Source organism: Podarcis melisellensis (assembly GCF_964234715.1).
Source record: "Podarcis melisellensis genome assembly, chromosome: 9".
NCBI classification, from domain to species: domain Eukaryota; kingdom Metazoa; phylum Chordata; class Lepidosauria; order Squamata; family Lacertidae; genus Podarcis; species Podarcis melisellensis.
Window position 1 is genome coordinate 76,388,932 of NC_138541.1, and position 20,856 is coordinate 76,409,787.

At 44.4% G+C, this 20,856-nt stretch overlaps 2 protein-coding genes across 2 annotated transcripts in view; one reads left to right on the plus strand and one right to left on the minus strand.

The window, feature by feature from the left end:
* The window catches only part of SLC2A9 (solute carrier family 2 member 9), a 304,118-nt gene that overhangs the window by 116,195 nt on the left and 167,067 nt on the right, over nucleotides 1-20,856 (plus strand). The window lies entirely within an intron of this gene.
* Nucleotides 1,106-20,210, minus strand: OTOP1 (otopetrin 1). Its single transcript, XM_081925837.1, has 6 exons — nucleotides 19,958-20,210; nucleotides 9,440-9,576; nucleotides 7,599-7,657; nucleotides 5,592-5,722; nucleotides 3,824-4,770; nucleotides 1,106-2,162 (listed from the first exon to the last, which is right to left on the minus strand). Exons 1-6 carry the CDS (start codon nucleotides 20,061-20,063, stop codon nucleotides 1,992-1,994), a joined length of 1,551 nt encoding a protein of 516 aa, XP_081781963.1. The 5' UTR covers nucleotides 20,064-20,210; the 3' UTR covers nucleotides 1,106-1,991.

Consider the following 20,856-nt stretch of genomic DNA (forward strand, 5'->3'; position numbering starts at 1 on the left):
CCAGAGCAACCTGTTTGTGGTGGGGGGAGAAGGAGTTTCATACTGCCTGGCAAGCTAGGATGCTTGCACAGGCAAAACAGATGGAAGAGCACAGTGTTGCATGTCATCCAGTATGTTTAGGATCGCCATTTACACATCAACAAAAAACAAGGACAAAAGTGATATACATATGCTAATTTATATATACACATGCAAATTTTAAAACAATTAGTATAATTTAAATAAATAAATATATCATCATCTGAGGGGATATTGTAATCAAGTGACCAGTGCCTACTCAGTTTGCTGTCCGGGTACTAAGGGCCACTGGCTTCTCCCTCTTCATTCCAGGAAGTTCGCCATGGCAAGGAGAGGACCAATCTGGGCCCCATCCACGGATCAGAGAAGCAGCGGCTTCAAAGAGTTTGCTTCAGCTCCTTCCTGCTAGACAGAACTCTGCTCCCATTGTCAGTAGCCCTGAGACTGCAGAAGCCAGAGGGAGTGGAGAAAGATAATGTCCCCCCCCCCAATCCATTGGCCAAAGGATAAGAAGGGCCACCAACTGCTATTCAAGCAAAAGAAGATCAGCCTGGTCCAAACAGAAGTGTCTGCGTATAGCTTAGCACTTGATTCTGGCCTTCCAAACCCAATTTCCCTTATCCCTCCATTCCACTTCCCATCTCTGCGCATCCAGTGTCCTCCCAGTGCCTGTCTGGGCAGGGGTGTGTCTTTCATTTTTATTGATGTGAGTTTGAGAGACGATACTTTTATGAAAGGTTGGATCAGAAGAAATAAATATGGGCTCCTTAATGGTTCCTTATCTTCAAACCCAACTTGGATCAGACAGCCCTTTGCATAGAGAAGCGTCCTCTGTCAAGAAGAGTGTGGCCATCCTGGAGTATTTTGACTTGCAGGGCTAACACTGCCACAATCTAATCTTTCAACCAGACTTTACAACATCAGCTTTGTTTTGGCAAAATGAAATTCTCAACTCTTAAGGAAATTAGCTTTCATTATTTAGTAAGTTCACACAAAATACAAAAATACATATAACAAAATACAAAAATACATATAACAATTACAAAGCAATTGTGGCATCCAGTATCTAGCCATGTCTGTCTTGTGAAATGTTAACATAACATTGTTCTCCTATTTTTCAAACATCAAATTGTCTGCTCAACCAATCCAGACATTTTTTTAGTCCCACTGGTGCACGTGCTCTCCCGCCATTGCAATCAGCAAAACTTAAATGTGATTAAATGTGGCTAGATTCATGAGCTTAGCCAGGATTTATGTTCGGGGGGGGGGGAAACACCCCCTTGTCATCATCCTCTGTCTGGCTCTGTCTAGCAGATTCAAAATGAAATGTCTCAACAACAGTTGTTTTAAATTACTTTCTTTTGACCCCAAGTGCTCAGAAAAATCTGTCAAAATCTTTCTACAATTTCTACTTTTAGTTAAGTATTTTTATTTTTTTACTTGATTAGGGAGGCAGCTGCCCCCCTGGCTATGTCCATGGCTAGATGATGATGAAGATGATGATGATGATTACAAATCTCTAAGAACTCAGAGAAAAATGTGTCTATATACATTGAATTGGTAATGTGTTTTATTTTCTAACAGGGGAGAAAAATAGCCAGGGAAAGGTTCAGTCTTATTTTCATTGACTTCGTCATATAGACAATGTATTAAATTCTTGTCTACATTGTTGTGGCAGGAGGGACTGATGAGGTATTAGGAGTTCCAGCTTGGGTTGCCCCATATCCTCTTTTTCCAGGACACACCCTCTTTTTCATGGGTAGAGTCGTCATAGTGATCCATGGTTAAAAGTAGAAGTCGGCAAATGTGTCCTCTTTTTTGCTCTTCAAAATATGGCACTTGTCAATTGTCTGTATCTTCTTCATTATCTTTTCATTCAAACTGCACGCTCTACTTTGGCCAAACCTTGGCTGCTGCATTCATGTTCTTTAGCCATCCATCCATCCATCACTGTTTTTTAAAAAAAATGAAATTCATGTTTTGCAAATGACTTCAAAAAGGGAAGCAGCTGAGTGCATCCGATAGAAAATGGAAAAAGGCATTGCAAGGTTCACCACTGTGATCCAAGGCTCAAATCCAAAAACCATTTCTTCCAGTCCATTGTCATACTCAGGGCGGCAGCCAAAAGCTGGTGGAATCCAAAGCTATGAATAAGAATGAAAGGAAAATAAATATAAATGTTAACATCCCCATGAGGTTATACAGGAAACAATTTTAAGACTATTCATTCAAAATCAGACTCAAATTTCAGTTGCAGAATTTCACATTTTTTACTTTTGATTAAACTGATATGCTCATAGAATTCTGGTTGGCCTGTGCCAAGGACTTTTGCCTCAAAGTAACCTTGCCTAGCTTCCTCTCAATTTGCTTTTTAAAACTGGACCAATTTGGATCTGTTCGCATGACCAAAGGAAAGAGGTGATCATTATTCAGTTTAGAGTGTTTGGCTCCAGGGTAAAATTTACCCCAGGGAGGATTCTTCAGAACAGTTTGCTTTACATTCTGTCTGTGCTGTGGAGTAGTTTATGCAATACCAACTCTGGGGCCAGTTCTAGGTGACCGCGCTTTGGCCAGGAGTACAGCTAGGGGAAATTCGTAGATAAATGTCTCTAGGCCACATTCGGAAGTGACAGCTGCTAGGAGTCCGAAGAATGGACAATGCCCAAAGGTTAGCACCAGTATCCTGAAGGAGATAGCCAAGGGCAAACTGAGGAGCTGCAAACCACAGCAAGGGATACTGGTGTGGACATAACCACACCAAACTCAGACCCAGACCACCTCTCAAGAATTATCAGGCCAATCCCAAAACACTTTCTTCAGTAGGAAGCCTGAGGATCCATAATGCTTCTTCATAAATAATATGCTATAAATATGCTGCCATGATGATCAGTTTTTCCTTTTCCCTTTCAGCTTTCAGTTGTGTCTCTCTCCTTCATATAGCAATTTACACATTGATTCTGGAGTAAGCACTGGCACATGAGCTGATCTAATCTAGTGCTGGTATGAGACTAGCCATTCCCTAATGCTGGATCCTATAAACCAGGGTGGGAACCACTTTTGGCCATAGGGCAAATCCCAAAGTGACCCAACTCTGCAAGGCTGCTCACATATCAATTGCCTGACATCATATGATGCCAAGTGTGAGAAAGGTTAATCAGGGTAGGGCAGGTTAAGGTAAGTTCCCAACTGTTCCTCTGAAGCTGCTTGGAGATACTGAGTGGTCCTGGTCACTGCCAAAAGCAGCACAGCTTGCACTGAGCACCGTAAGTTGATTTCAGACTTCCTGCATTTTATTACCACTGATTAAAAGCACATATTACATTAAAGCCCAGTTGAAAAAATTATAAAAAACCAATGTATGTAATCAAGGAAAAGGCTTCCAAAAATTTCAATGTGACTTAATAACAAAGACTGCGAAACTGAAATGTGACTTCTTCACTTGCGTTTGGCACTGAGGTGAAATGTGTAACCTGTGCTTGAGCACATCACATCCCATTTCAATATGATTTATCGGTGAGTTAATCAATACATTTTTCAACAAAGCCTTCAGCTTCCACAGGGATTAAACTTTAAATAATTTGCTCGACCTTGTTTGATTGGTGTTTTCAAGGAAAATAGGCAGTGGGAGGCAGGGTTAGCAATGCCTCAACTGGTCTCTGCAGCTGGGCTTTTGATAGTGCTTGGCGACTAGGGTCATCTCTTTGATCATCTCTACAGATCAAAGTGCTGCTAAACTAGCTTTCGTTTGTTTCTAGTCAGTTGGCAAGACTGGAATAATTGCCATTATTTTTGCATAATAACTTACCGAAAGATTACATAGGAACAAAAATGCAGCAATATTCTTCAGGATGTTTCTTTTGTTGTTGACAGAAGAATTTTTGCTATACAGTGAGAAATCAGAGGTGGAGGGAGTGACTGGGGTGTTGCCTTGACTTTTGTCTTCATCTAGAGCATCACTTCCACTGCTCTCAGGCAGAATATTATTTCCATTAAACATGTATGGTGACTCTCCATTTTGAATGCCATCTATTCCATTATATATTTCTTTGTAAGAAGGTGCAGGTGAAAGAGTATTTCCATTGGACACAGTTAGTATGCGAATTGTTTTAATGTCATCATTAACCTTTTCATGCTCACGGTGTATGGATTCAATTATAAAGAGGTTCTGGATATATTTCTCAAATATAACAAGTATGGAGAAGGGCAGATTATACCATGTATATGCAGGGTGAGAATCAGCACAAATAATTGCAAGGATGGAACCCCAAGACAGAAGCCAGGATCCTGAGGCAGCTCCAACCAGCAAGTCTGCATCAAGTTTCCTAGCTGGGTTTTTGGAAACATCCAAGGATTTTTCTTCAAGCCGGTAAATCAGAAGAGCGACTATCCCAGCTGCACACATCAGTGCCAGTACTGCAATACTATACAAATAAAACATAATAAGTGCGATTTCGCTCTTTATTTTTGAACGCCCAATCTGAAACAAATAGACAACAACAATTGCTATTGTTGTGGTGAACACAATCAGTCCTAAAATGGCACCCAATGTTTTCCCTTGAAACTTGAATGTTATCTTGTGTTGCTGAAGGTGTTCAACTTTGCGTCCAATATTCTTCCATAGCACATAGAGCATTGTGGATGCCATAATGTGATACTCAATGTTGAAGGGGTACAGGTAATATATTCCTTGGGAAAATATGGAGCAGAGGACTGTTGTGGTACAGTTACACTGTGGCTCGTGATCATCCAATTCTAAAAAGAAAGAGTGAGACCAAGACATGAGATGGCATCACATTATAAATATTAATTTTACCTAAACAAATTGTGAAATATCAGCTTTACAAAAGGGACAGCTACTTAGATAAAGCAAATACCAAGTTTATAAAGGCAGAACACAAAAATGGCAATGATCAAGGCATGATGAAGCTCATTGAGTTCAGTGAGAGATACATAAACACATTTTTGCACCAATATTGAAAATTTTGAACCAATATTGAAATGGTTACATGTTTTAAACATGATGGGTGCAGTTCCGGGGGGGGGGGGTTATCACTCCTTCCTGTTAAAGGTTTTGGCCCAGGAAGAGACAGTGAAATACTGGAAGCAAGCCACTGGCTGTGCAGGTGGTCTCATCAGGAAAGGTTTGGTTTCCTGGAGCATGGCCTTTTACTCCTTGAGGAAGGACTTCTGGCAAGAGATGGGTTGCAACCTCACAGCAATTGACAAGAACATGTTTGCCAAGAGTCTTGCAAACCTGATCAGGAGAGCTTTAAACTCAATCCTGAGGGGGAGGGAGACTATATTACAGATGACAGGGGAACACCTGATACTAGGGATAATAGTTTCATTGATGCACAAGATACTGAGGTGGTGCTCCAGAAACTCACTAAAGGACACAAACTACAAGACTTTAAAACAGAATTGGAGAGGGGCAGCCAATGTAGAGAAGAGAAATTAGGGGCTAGATGATCATAACAACAAGCAATACTTGCAAAAGTCTATATTTTGTCCCCTTTCTATCATTCCTGGTCTCTAGCTAATTAAAAAACAGGATAGCAAAAAATTTATCTTACCTATTGTTATGTTTCCAAATCCAAGAGTGATTAACCTTTCCTTGTGTTCATTAAGTTGATGCTTTGATTCTGTTAAAACACCATTTGTCCACAAAAGCAAATTTGTAAATACAGAATGGATCACTCCAAACCTAGAAAATTAATAAAGCAAATAAGTTATTGACAACAGTGTATAAAACATATCAGTGAAGTACGGTATTTTATTTTCCAGTATTTATTATTGGTGAACACATAAGGAACACTACAGTCTATGTGTTTCACCAATCTTTCCCTGTTTACATGATGTAACATAGAAAATAGTATGGCTTCAAATTATACCTCTCCACCTATTACAGATTTGCACATCACTAAAAGTCGCATATAGGTGGCCTGTGAGAATTTAAATATCCTAGGGATATTTGACAGCAGGTTCTCATCAGCAAACTACAATTCCCAGGACTCATGAGAGCAGCTAGGACAATTAACTGGTATGAAGCTGAAATAACTTTGTAATACACAGTAACTCTCCAAGGAGAGAGGGGTTTTTTTAGTCCTCATTTAATTAAAAAAAACCTATGAAAGTTGGGAGATAGCTCCTGCCCCTAATCCTTGTTTACTGTGTCTCCAATCAAAGCATGCCATTCTTTACATCAGGCTTCCTCTAACTCAGCCCTCCAGATGTTCTGAGACTACAATCCCCATCATCCCTGACCACTGGTCCTGATAGCTAGGGATCATGGGAGTTGTAGGCCAAAAACATCTGGAGGGCTGAGTTTGAGGAAGCCGCCTGCTCTACATGGTACAGCTCCACACACCTAACCAAAATTAAAATGTTATATAACCTGTTCAAGTCTTTGAGGACAGATGGAGCAGAAAATATACTAACTCACACTTCAGTACTAGTTTTCAGAGATGTCAGCATGCCTGCTCGCAGATGGTAGTTAAAGGACAGGGTTCAGTATTATGCCAGAGAAATAAATATAGTGCTTTGCTGAGATAATAATAAGGGATTTTGGTGTTTCATAGGTGGGAAGGAATGCTTACTCTTATCATTGGTATGCTGGTGTTAAGAAGATTGCAAAAGGCCTGCCAGTTTCAACAACTATTCAGAAGAATACTGGTACACAAAAGCACGCCTATGATGCTGGATTGCACTATTAGGGTCTGAGATTCTGCCTTTCAACCTGAGCTGAAGTGCTGCTGTCTGAAAAGGTATCCTGTGAGCTTTGGAGAAGTGCTCAACATTCTGAAATGCACCAGTCTTCCCCAGAACCTCATACAAATTGCAATTATTGGAAGGACAAATGGCCCCCATAATTTCCAGGGGAGAAGGAAATTACTACAACAGTTTCCATCTGTCACCAGAATTAGAGAACATTCTGACCCCTCATAGAGTTGTAAATAGCACAGTTTTTAAAAGGGAAATTTAGAACTGCCCAGTGGTGTGTGACTATAATTTGTGCAGCAAGCACACACCGCTGCAACCTATTTCTGTGTTTTCTTCCTAAGTGCTTGAACACTTTCTTGCTTACAGTGATACTCCATGGTATTTAGAAGTCCCCACAGAGTGGAGAACATCCTCAGAACTGGGAATCGACAGCACCGGTGCAGAAGAGGGTTATAGTGAAGCTTCCTGCATGAGGCAGCATGAATTACAACAAAGCTTTATTTGGAGTAAGGGATGTTTTAAAAAAGAAAAAGAACAAGAGAAACAAAGGGCAGAAACGCGATCACAGTGCAACAGAATCAAGGCAAGTTCTTCAGGGGACCAAGGGAGAGATGAAGCAGCAGCCTCTGTCTCCCATGGAAGGACCACTTCAGGAAACGAGAATGGACAACTGCTGGCATACAAATATTAGGTTTCTGGGGGTCCTTCCAACTGAGGATGCTGTAATTTTATTTTTTAAAAATCAAAACAGAGATGTAAACTATTCTTTCCTAAACATTAATATAAACATTTTCAGTACCAGTAGTTTCTCACTGATATTTCCCAGGTTAAAAATATAAGGAAGATTATATTCATTTTACCTCTCCAGCATTTTGAAGGATTGGATAATATCCTTTGCATGGGACCATAAGAAGTATACCTGAAAACATATATGAAAAAATAATTGGGTCATTTGGGAAAGTGGTACTACTTGCTATGAACAAATAAGATATGTCAGGGATGAACACCAAAGAAAAATGTGCAAGAGATCACAGGAATCCAGATTTACTTAGGTGTAAAGCAGCTCACTGCAGCTAACCCAACGACAGGACATTTTACTTAAGCCCTATGCAGATGAACTGCTCACACATTCTGTCAACACGTGAGTTGGGTCACATTATTCAAATTCTTTGCTATATAAAGACAATGTTTTGTATTAATTCAACTCCTCCTAGCCACTTCAAATAGACAGTACCAAACTGAGGGTCAAGTACAAGGATGCATACACTGGGTTCCCTCCTGAGTCTTCTGGTTATATATGCTGTATAACCAGATGTGTGCTCTGTAATTTATTTTGTTTGATCATTTTAAGGCTGAGAAAAACAAGCAACAAAAGACTGAGACTAAAGGGCCATGGGAAGCATTGCAGTTACAAAAGGGGTTTGGGGGAAGACTGGGAGCCTTTGTTTAGTTTAGCTGTTTCAGACCCAAACCAGTAATAGGAGTGTTATTCTCCTTGCTTCAGGTTCTTAGATCATGCCCTTCACTGTGAGGTTGCAGTATTTGCAAGAGGTGTATTATGTGGCAATTATATATGGTTGTATCTCTCCCCCCTTCCTCCGTGCAGCTCTACAGTATATACGGAGGGGCTTAGGTTACCTCTCTGCTTCAAGGTTGACTGCATACAGAAGGAAAGGATATTTGTGTTGTTCTCCACAAACTGCATATACAGAAGGGCAAGAAACAAACTGGCTCTCTGTCTGAAGCAGGAGACCATTACTCCACTCTGTTTGCTGGGAAATCTGGCCAGTTGCCATTTTCTGCTTCATTGCTAAATATTACTTTGTCAAATTAAAGGTTTCTCCGTGTGTAAAACGTTTTGAATCCAAATGTACTAGTCACTGTCAAGCTAGCAAGGGCCTAGAACCAGAAAAATATAGTAAATGACTTTTCACCATAAATTTCATTTTAAAAATTTCCCTGACAGGCTAGTATTTCATAGCTGTCTTTGTGCTGTTTGAAAGGGACTTATGTCCTTTGAAGGAAGAGAAGATTAGAAGGGCCAGTCAACTGAGCCAATGAGACAATGTCTTAGGCAGCGGTGGCAAAATAGTTATTAAATTGTCCCCCATTTAGAAAGAAGATTAATGCAGCATAATTACTTGGCTTTAATTAAAGAGATTTATAACAGTTTTCATCCGAGGCAACATTTGAGACATAGCTAACATTCAGCGTGTATGTTTAATCCATTATTGCATTTTTATGTGTACATTTGTAAGTGCGGGAGATTTGTGTTTACGTACCCACCCGACACAGTATAATGTTGATTCGCTTGCACAAGAGGCATTGATAACCAAACATATTCTGTTTAAATGGCAGCCCCGTGAACCTGAGAGCATGTTGCATTCATCATGTTCAAAAGTAACCATGTTTAAGCCAGATTCTGATGGCGGAAAATTCTGAAACCTCCCTAGAATCAAACAGAGGGAACTGGAGGGAATCGTGGTCAAACAAACAAGGACGCAGGAGCTTCCAGCTTTCTCTGCCTATCTCTTCATAATTCTTAATAGTTCTAGCCTGGCTTTTGCTATTTATCACATGGTGAATATTGAACAAGACTTGAAGATGGTGGGGTTTTTTGCTTTACTTTGGGATTGTGCTGCACTATCTGAAAAACACAAGCACACAGATAGGAATAATAATAAAAAACCAATGGTTTTACCTGCAGCAGTGTATGTACTGCATGTGTGGCAGGAAAAATACCTTCCGTGACTGATAAGCAATCTGAATATCCAACAAAGTATCCAATTTTGAAAGAGTCCATAATTAAAGTAATCGCTGCAAACAAAGTAATTGCACCTGAAAGAAAATTAAAAATATTATGAAATGTCATTATGAGGGCAACATATTTATATGCGACAGATAACAAATAAGAAGAAAAACACTAATAGGAAAATTAATGTGAAGATAGTGAAAATGTAAAGAAATAAACCTCTCACGCCTGTGGACCCTGTGTTTTTAACATTTTATGACGTGGTTTTATGTTTTTATTGCTATAAACTGCTTTGATTTCTTAATACTACAGCAGTATACATTTTTTTAAAAAAAAAAAATAAGTAAACTCTCTTTCCTGCTGCCTCATTAAACTCTGAACCATTAATGGGTAGTGGCACTGCAGGCAGTAAGGGGCTTTAATTCTGTTATTGTTATTTAGAGCACCTGCGGGTGGATTGCAAAGTCTGTGCAAGTAGGTTGTGGTTGCTTATGTACAGGCAACTCCCCCTTTGCGCGGGGGTTCCATTCCAAGGCACTGCACACCTTGGTGGGGTGTGCTGAAGCCTGCCCCCTTCTGCTTCCGCACCTGCCCCACCCTGCCCCCCATTCCGCCCCTTCCGGGCCTCAAAACTTGTGTGCTTTTATGGTCCCATGCATGCCAAACACCTGCAAATTTGCCTTTAAATTCAAAATAATTATTGCTTGCAATCGTCAACTGGTATGACGAATACCCCTTACAACTTTTGTTTTGTTGGCTTATTTTAATATTGTGTTAGCACTAGCATTCAAACATTGGAAAGGCTCAAACTTTCTAGTTTAGCACTTGGGAACTTCTCTCTGGCAGCTGGTGGGAGATCCAGTCACCATTTGCCACAAGGTGCTCATTGGTGTTAGGTAAATGTTTGCTTGGATGCATCAAGCAATGATTATAAAATAGGCAAACTTGCCATTAAAACTGGGAAAGTACTAAGGTCCAAAATTAATGTGATAATAAATCAATGGGTCACCATATTATGTAAATTAGGACTTGTAGGCCACCATGCAGGGGAAAAGAAGTTGGGAACTGCTGGTTTATTGCTCTCAGAGCCGTCTTTCCCATAGGACTTAGTGGTGCGTTGCGCCAGGGCGCCGGCCTCTCAGGGGTGCCCCAGCAAGGAGGGAGCTGCACGGCTTTGCCAGTGGCCTCCCCTTTCTCTGCATGCCTGCCAGCTGCGCCCCGCCAACCATATGGCTGGTGGGCGCACAGCTTCCCTCCCAAGCCTCTGTGGCGATCACTCTCCTGCAGCAGCATGGGGGAGAGTTGTACCCCCTCCCCCATGGCTGACAGTGTGCAGCTACAGCCACCCCAACACTATCCTTGGCTATTATTTTGGATATTTGCACCCCGGCGCCGCATCTACTAAAGACAGCCCTGATTACTCTATATTTTAAAACTTATCAATCGCTCCAGTCTCTTAGGATCAGGAGAGCTAGAAAATGAAGTAAACCAAATTTAAATCCACAACTCATTTTCATAAGATTAACATAATTACCCAGGAGTAAATGTATGATGGATTACAAATTGAGGACAAATTAAGCCAGAAGTCCTTTAGCAAATAGAGCTTCTTTGTTGGCTACCACCCACAATCCTGTGCAGTTACCTGGATGTTAGTCACAATAAACACAGTGAAATTTACTTATCAGCAAGCATGCATTGTAAATATATTAATCAGGACTTGTACTTGCACTGGGGGATTTTAGGATATGGGGAAAGACTTGCTGTACACCTCTGTACCACCAGCAAAACTCTGCTGATGGAGAGACCAAAACAGGGGTGAGAAACAAACAAACACCACATCCTATATGCCCCCCAATAGTGTTTTTGCCTTTGATACAACATTATGCCAATTTAAGAGGTGGCAGAAACAAAAAACCACCCATTGACTTCAATGGAGCCCTAGGTAAAGGTCCAGTCTTGGCCGACTCTGGGGTTGCAGCGCTCATCTCGTTTTATTGGCCGAGGGAGCTGGCATTTGTCCGCAGACAGCTTCCGGGTCATGTGGCCAGCATGACTAAGCCGCTTCTGGTGAACCAGAGCAGCGCACGGAAACGCCGTTTACCTCCCCACCGGGAGCCCTACCCCCACCAAAAAACCAGTTCCCCACTTCTCATCTTCCCTGCATATTTCCATCACAATAGATCAGACAAACTCTGTACTCAACCACAGTACTCCAACAGCAACATAGTGTATTATGTATTTATTTATTTAATTTCATAAAATTTCTACACTGCTTGATTGAGGGGTTTTACAAAGCAGCTTTCAAAAGGATAAATCAAGAAAATCAAGAACAAAATTACAAGAGCACTTAAAAGCATGCAAAGGTTTGAATACCAAAACAGATTAAAATTACCAAAATACTAAAATTACTAAAACAAATTAAAATATTAAGCACCAGCAGGGAGACATCTAGTTTTAAAAGGAACACTGAACAAATACAGGAAGGGCAGATTGCTAACACTTGTCATCGCCAAAAAGTTCTTATAGGCGCTAGGTCTCAAGACTCCAAACATAAACTTCCAACAGCAACCTCCACCCCACTCTTAGAACTTGAAAACAAAGACAAAGTAGCCCTCCAGCTAATTGATGTGAAAATCCCACAATCCACACCATATTGTAAACTGCTCTGTGATCCTCAGATGAAAGGTGGTATAGACATTTAATAAATGATAGGAAGATAATAATATATTCCTTGGCTAAACACTCCTTCAATCTTAACAGCTAGAACCAGTGTCCGCCTTTGTCACACATTCACTACTGACACTTTAGGAGTGGGGATTAGTTAAATTTACAGCCAATCCATGCTCCCTGAACATCAAACAGAGGATTGGCTTGAATGGGTGCAAAGGAATGCCACATCCTGTGTTCGCCTCCAGCCAGAACATCCAGAAGCAGAGTTCCCCTTTCTACTCAACAGACACATTCGGCACCCCTTACCTTGACCTCCGGGGTTGGGGAGTGAAAAAATTATTTCTACTCCCATCCAGCAGAGGTCAAGGTAAATAAGAAGGGTGGCTTTTGGATCTCAGTGAAGTGGGACCAAGATATTTCACTCCATCTCTACTCCTGAAATCATGGAGCTAAATGTATGGCTCAGGGAAAGAATATGGGCCGACTTGCCCTAGAGCTCAAGGCAATCCAGCCCCTGCAATCTCTGGGGCTGGTGATCCTGCTTACTCTTCCTCCACACCAAATCTACTGAGGAGGATCAGACTGCATTTGGAAGATATGAGCCATGAAGACCGGCTGAGCACTTTCAGCCAAACTCAGTCTTGGAGCTAGAGATTGTGAGGCTTGATCTCAGCTGGTTTCTCCTCAGCTATCCAAATCCCCTGGCTTGGCCAGCCATTGGCTAGGGGAGAGGGGGGTAGCCCAAACTGCTGCCACTATTTTTCTGCAAGGACAGGGGGTCTCTAACAATTGGGACTCTTTCTTCTCCCTGCATTAGGATAACAATCCATTTTATTATTTATTTACCACCTTTCCTCCAAGGAACTCAAGGTGCTGTGTCCCCCCCCCCACTATTGTCCCTGCAGCTCTGTGAGGCAGGTGACGTGGTTCAGCATCACCCCAGCAAACAACATAACCATGTGGGGATTTGAACCTGGGTCTCCCCAATCCTAGTTAAACCCTCTGCTCACTTACACCCCATGGGCTACACACTCGCTGAATGGGAAAAGATGCCTACGGGTTAGAATAGTTGTATTTTTCTGGGGACTATAAACACATGGCTGTACCATTTTGGGAACCCAGCACTATACTGGTAGCAACTGCAGTAAGAAATTTCAAAAAGGCATATATTTTGAAGCAGGAATAACTTCCCCATATCATCTTTTGATTTTCAGCCATTAGTTTACAGCTTCTTTGTGTATGAGTCAATGCCTTAGAAGAAATTAGGACTTGCTTATGTAAGTATTATCCCTAGCACGCATCTGTGCATCGCCAGAAACCTGTCATTCCATGCTAAAGGAAGAAATACTGTTAAGCAAAACTTGTTTGGCCTGCTCAACTTCCTGCACTTGTACCTTTCCAGCCCCCCCCCCCGCCCTCCCCAGGCTAATGGCAGCTTCCGAGTAATTTACAGCATGGCAAAGGGCATAGGAGGAAAGGGTTAAACCCCCTTCCCCAGTGCTGATCTTCAAAGGAGACCCAAGGAGCAACTGACTGTCATGGAAGATCCTAATTATGGTTTGCCCCCCAGATATTTATTTCTGCTGGCTCATTCTATTACATTTTACAACGCAGCAAGAATAACCTTCCTCAAAGAAAGAAACCTTTGCTTTCTTTCTGCTACGTTTTGCAATGGGTTTCCTTATTTTACTTTTATAACTCTCGGAATTTTTTGAAAGATAAAGTGGGTGCTTCCTGGGGTTAAGGACATGGGCTACACAGTCCTAACCTCACTTTCCTGGTAGTAAGCCCCCTGAATTCAATAGGACGTATATTTGAGTAGACATAAGATAGGTCTGTGCTGTTTCATCCTGACCTAAACACATTTACTCAACAATAAATATGATTCAAGCTCTCATGGAGAAAGAGAAATACTTTTAAAAACATGTTGACAAATTGAAGTGGATGGGCCTTCCTGTGATCAAGGCAGATAGCAGCAACCTGTATCTCTTTTTAGACACTTATGTGCCTGTTGTTGTTGTTTAGTCATTTAGTCGTGTCCGCCTCTTTGTGACCCCCTGGACCAGAGCACGCCAGTCCCTCCTGTCTTCCACTGCCTCCCACAGTTTGGTCAAACTCATGCTGGTAGCTTCAAGAACACTGTCCCACCATCTCATCCTCCGTCGTCCCCTTCTCCTTGTGCCCTCCATCTTTCCCAACATCAGGGTCTTTCCCAGGGAGTCTTCTCTTCTCATGAGGTGGCCAAAGTATTGGAACCTCAGCTTCATGATCTGTCCTTCCAGTGAGCACTCAGGGCTGATTTCCTTAAGAATGGATAGGTTTGATCTTCTTGCAGTCCATGGGACTCTCAAGAGTCTCCTCCAGCACCATAATTCAAAAGCATCAATTCTTCAGCGATCAGCCTTCTTTATGGTCCAGCTCTCACTTCCATACATCACTACTGGGAAAACCATAGCTTTAACTATACAGACCTTTGTTGGCAAGGTGATGTCTCTACTTTTTAAGATGCTGTCTAGTTCTGCAAAATTCCTATCTTTCCAACATCCTGACCTAATAATTTAACATCTGTAATATATATCACGTATATATCATGTGTCTATGTGTGTGTGTAATTTACTTACTGTATATATACTGTATATAGTTCCTTACAGTAAGTAAATCAGTACAAATATTTGCTATACAAATTAGCAAACACAGGACATAATAACCATTGGTATCAGTGTAGCTTACTTATCATGCATAGACTGGACTGCAAATGTGATATATTCTCAAATGCTCTTTCCAAGCCTGTTTTTTTCCAGTTTAAAGCAATCCTAATAAGACTGGAACATAGAATATTCTGCTGTGCATAAAGGTAAAGGGGTCAAGACCCCTGACCATTAGGTCCAGTAGTGGCCAACTCTGGGGTTGCGGCGCTCATCTCGCTTTATTGGCCGAGGGAGCTTCCAGGTCATGTGGCCAGCATGACTAAGCTGCTTCTGGCAAACCAGAGCAGCGCACGGAAACGCTGTTTACCTTCCTGCCGGAGCAGTACCTATTTATCTACTTGCACTTCAATGTGCTTTCGAACTGCTAGGTTGGCAGGAGCAGGGAACGAGCAATGGGAGCTCACCCCATCACGGGGATTCGAACCACCGACCCTCTGATCGGCAAGTCCTAGGCTCTGTGGTTTAACCCACAGCGCCACCCGCGTCCCGTCCTGTGCATACTTACTGCATAATTACTGATTAATTTGAGTTGATGCTGAACTCAATGTTAACTTGGTTAGAACTAGGGTGCAAGAGTACAGTTCTATGCATACATTTGTGGAATAAGGCTGCAGTCCTAGCCATACCTACTTGAAAGTAAATACTGTTTAAATCAGTGGTGCTGACTCATGTTCCACTGGATATGATGGGCTGCATATCTAGTTCAGAATAAACATGCACACGATGAAACTGTGGGCAGATTATAATGCTGCAATTGCACCAAGATCAGTGCATGCAAGGACTCCTGAGTTCTCTTTATTTTCTTAGCTCTCCTAGAAGGAAAGTTATGAAGGAAAGTGTTCATTCACCTTTCAGTGGTTTTTAGCCAATGAGTGACATGAAGAATTTGATTGATGACTGATTTGTTTCTACATTGGGTTACAGGTATCCTGCCCTGAGCTTTATTTCACCCTCCAGTACACTTTTTTATCTTGCTTTAGCATCGTTTTCTAGTCCTTGGAATATCCATAGCTCTCTTCACTGAGATCAGGCACTCTCTATAAATTATGTTCTACAAATACTACTAAACAATAAGGAGAGTGTGTGTGAGTCCCCTCCCCCACACGACAAATGCAAAATGTGTAAACTTTGCAAAGAGACTTCGGCACGTCCCATGCTAATACTTGCTATGCAGTCCAGGCATTCATACACTGGAAGTGGCAAACCTACAGAGAACAGCTGATTGTGCACCATCCTGGCCTTTGCCTAGTCTGCCTTCCCAGACAGGAAGTGTGTGTTTTTCTGCATCAGTTTCTTTGACTGACTGATACCTGCCTGCAGCTAAGAGTGTTTGTGCTGATTGTAGTGTGGGATATTGCTTGATTGCTGGCATAGGAAACACAGCTGGGTTGTGTTCCAGGGCCTGCCTTACTATAACAACAGGCTCAGCTCCATGTCCCCCCCAGGAGCAACACCACGGGATTTTACCCTTTGGGTTGTCCCACAGGGGCAGGGGTGCCCCACATTGTCAGTCAATTATAGAGCTGTAGGCCATGTGCTGTGGGAGACTGGCCTCTGACCCTCACCCAGGTTCCCCCATAGTGAGAGGCAGAGGGAGACAAGTTTTGGGGGATTTACCATCTACTTCCCGATAGTGTGGGATATGCATGCTGCTGCACCTTAGCTTACATTCTGTAGCCCTAATCTCCCAGCAGCATGTGGCAGTGCATTAATGCATCAGGGTGAGCAGGTAGCAGGGAATGGTGGAGATGCTGTCCAAATTTCTCTGGTGGTGGGAAGCAGTGGAGAGGCTGACTACCATCAGCAACATGTTTAGTCCCTGTTCCTTATTCCAGCCCACCAACCCCTCTCAAAGTCACTGGTAGCAAATTGGCTGAGCCCTCTGGTCTGGTGGTGCTGTTGCAAAATGCCAGATCAGTCCACAGTAAGACTATGTGCATCCACGACTTGACTGCAGATGAATGGGCTGATCTGGCCTGCTTAACAGAGACTTGGGGGAGTGACCTCCCTCACTGTGCCCAACTGGTTCTCAGTACTGCGCCAGCCTAGAATGGGGGAGTGGGGTTTTCAGGGGAGTGTTGCTGTTGTCCATAAGAGCAGGAAACTTTTAACACTGGGATGGACTTAAGAGGGTCTGCACCTGGTGTTGAGCCAGAGAGACAGATTGGGGAAGCTGTTGATCTACTGACCACCCTGTCGCCCAGCAAAATCCTTGACCAGGATGGATGAAGTCGTCTCTGGGGTACTGATGGAGGATCTCATGATGATAATTCTGGGTGTTATTTGCGCCCAAACCACCCCCACGGTAACTTCCTACATCATTCTCCTCCCACACTTTGCAACAACTAAGCACCCTTTTCACTAAGCCCAGTTATGAAGCCACCATCCTCTCCTGTTCTGCAGAATCTTTCTTGACCCTGCTTTCATCTTCACCCCATTTCCAAGCCTCCCACTCCCTCCTTTCATGCAACCACCTTTGTTCCCACATTGTCACCACCACCCTTTCCCTTTCCTCCTCTCTCTCTCTTAACTCTCCCTTACACAGAGATTGCCCATGCCTTCTCCCCTCTCTTATTCTGCAGCCCCTTTGTGCACGCACTCCATGATGTATCTTTAGGATTAATAGGGGCACTCACAAAATTTTCACTGTGGGTGCCCCGCTGGGTGACCCAACATGGCACTTGCATGACGTCACACGGCGAGCCGAGGCCTGATAGGGCCCATGCACCCTTCAAAAGGCCCAACAGGCCTTTCAGAGGGCCCAACAGGACACGTCATAGTCACGGGAGGGTCCAACGGGGCCCATTGTGCCATATGACATCATGTGCATGCTGTGCAGCACCATGTGACATCATGTGTGTGATGCGCCAGGCAGCCACAATGTGGGGTGGAACCTGGTGTGCCTGTGTCAGCATGTTTAGTTAGAGAAGGTTAAGTTCAGTTGGAAAGTTGTACTTATGTGGGTGTTTGCTTGTTAATAAAATATATATTTAAAATTGCTACATTGAATCTGGAACTCCATGTTGAAGACCATGGGATCAGGAATGAAACACATTGTGTGAAGGTAAAAGGTAAAAGGACCCCTGACCATTAGGTCCAGTCATGACTCTGGGGTTGCGGCACTCATCTCACTTTATTGGCCGAGGAAGCTGGCGTACAGCTTCCGGGTCATGTGGCCAGCATGACTAAGCCACTTCTGGCGAACCAGAGCAGCGCACGGAAATGCCGTTTACCTTCCCGCCAGAGCAGTACCTATTTATCTACTGGCACTTTTGTGCTTTCAAACTGCTAGGTTGGCAGGAGCAGGGACCGAGCAACGGGAGCTCACCCCGTCATGGAGATTTAAACTGCCGACCTTCTGATAGGCAAGCCCTAGGCTCTGTGGTTTAACCCACAGCGCCACCGTGCGGAGACAGCTGAAAAGAAGAAGGGTGTTTGAGGACAGCAAGAAGGGAGAAACACTGAAAAAGCTGGCTGTTTTAAACAAAAACAGAAGTTTAATTAAAGCAGAGGTGGAGAGACACCAAGAGGAAAATGACAGCTTTAAACAACAGCAGATGTTTGAGTAAAGCAGGGATGGAGTAATACTGTTCACAGCGTACTTCACAGTTGGAGTATAGTTGTTGTGCGATCTGTTGTTGTGTTGGGAGTTTTTCTAAGGAAATGTCGTAATGGGAGGAAAGGTAAATTGATGGTAGTAGCAATTTGCAGGGAGGGGTGATTAGTTGTTTTCCCATCCATGGGAGGATCTGTGGGTTCTGGTGTGTGTGTGTGTCAGGAATACTGCTGGTATAAACACTTAAATGGGATTTTGTTGTTGTTGTTCAAAATGCTCAAGGCAGCATACATGTTCTCTCCCCCCCCCCCTTCCATTTTATCCTCACAACAAGCCTGTGAGTAGGTTAGGTTAAGGGACAGTGACCCGACCAAGGGCACAAGATGAGTTTCAAGGCTGAGCGGGGATTTCAAATCTCTTTTTGCTCAAAAAGGAAAAATAAGGGGGATAGTACTTATTATGAGGTACTAATAAATAACCACAACAAATCATAGATTCACAGAGTTGGAAGGTACCCCAAGGGTCATCTAGCCCAACCCCCTGAAATGCAGGAATCTCAGCTAAAGCATCCAAGACAGATGACCATCCAACCAAACATCCAAATGACTACACTGCATGATTTTTAACTAATTAAAATTTGAATTTTCCCAAGCATGATCATCTGAGGAAAATTGTTGTAAATCTTAAATCACTTTTAGTCCCCTCCATCTGAAACACCAGGCCTGGTCTTGCACTGAATGTAGTATTTCCAGCTTAAGTTCAACAGGTGAAAGACCTACAGTAACGTGACTCATTTGCAACTCATGAAAGTTGTTCTTTGTACGGTTTAGGGTTGGCATTGGAGGACAGCAGGGCTATTGTGCCCCTAACAGCTATGTGGCAGCCTGCAGGCAGGTATTAAACGGATGCCGCCTGAACACTATGACTTTAAAGAACATTTGCAACATAATTCCCCCCTCAAAGAGTTCTGGGCGCTGTAGTTTATCCCTCACAGAGTTACAATTCCGAGCAACCTTTAGCAAACTACATTGTCCAGAATTCGGGGGGGGGGGAATGTGCTTCTTATGTGCTTTAAAGGCATATAGAGTAAGCCTTTTGTAGTATGAAACGACAATTATAGGGAAAGCTTCACCTGTTGAAACACTCTATTGGGTGTTTTATTACTTGTGTGCAATCCCTGATTTATTTCGGGGCACTCCACCCCCCCATTTGCAAAATAAGTTACGAGTTTGCATGTGACATAAAGCGCCTGCAAATAGCATCCCTTTCCGCGGTGCCGCAGAGCAGCCGGCCGGCCGGCCTGCCCGCAGTACGTGGGGCAGAGAGAATCCTGTTGGCAGCCTTGGCTAGCAGGCGGCGAAGTCCCGTTTTAAAGTCCCGCAGACTTCAAGGGAAAGAGCGCGCGGTGCATTCTCTGCGAAGTCCGGAGCGCGCAAACGCCGCAGCCAAGAGCGGGACTTGCGCGCGGGCTGCCCGAACCTCCTGGGAGTGGAGAGGGAGCCTCCTGCCCCCCGCCCGCCCCGCCCCACTCACACTTGAGCCAGCGCGCCCCGGCGTGCGTGTCCTTGTCCTGGATGAGCCTCCGGTGCGCGTAGCGGCGGCAGATGTACCAGGCCATCCAGAGGATCTGCAGCAGCATGAGGGTGATGAGGTAGGAGAGGACGGCGCTCTGCGAGAAGCCCTTGGCGTGCACGGCCCACGCGAACAGCAGCAGCAGCCCCGCCAGGAAGAGGTGCAGGCCGTACTGGCTGCTCAGGATCTCGGCGTTCTTCTCCGGCGTCCTGCGAAGCAGCAGAGCCAGGCGCCCGCCGCCTCGGGTCCCGCGCCGCGAGGGGGGCGAGGGGGGCGGAGGGCCCTCGGCCGCCGCCGCCGCCGCCGCCACCTGCTCCAGCTCCCAGCCGCCCTCCGCGCCGGCGCTGCTCTTGGCGCCGCTCTTCTTGCCCCTCGCGGGGGACCCTCCGAGGCTGCCCTCCCGCCCTTCGACGGCCATGGCTGAGGCGCTGAGGCGGGCGAGGCCGGGCTCGGGTCGCGGAGGGACTGCCGCGCCACCTGTCAGGGCTCTCGACGGACCAGCTGCCCCTCTTGCCCCGGCGTTGCTCTCGGTGGGCTGGAAGCGCCTGGAGAGACCCTCCGCTTCTTCCCCTCAAGGCAGCCGGCTCCCTGCCTCTCTTCAGCTGCGTCCCGCTCTGGCGCCTGAGGAGCCTTTATGGCTCGGCGGGGCCGTCGGGCTGCGAGGGGTCCTGATGTCACGGGGTGGGGCGGGCGGCGCGGCTGGAGCCCCGGGCACTTCCCCGCCCGGCTCTGCCCCCCTTGGCTTGGCACCAGGCCGGATGAGAGCAGCGCCGCGGGGCAGCCTGACCGTGACTGGCCGGACGGGAATCCGCCAGGAGGGCGACGCGCGCGGAGCCGAGGCCCGCTTCCCGAGGCCAGGC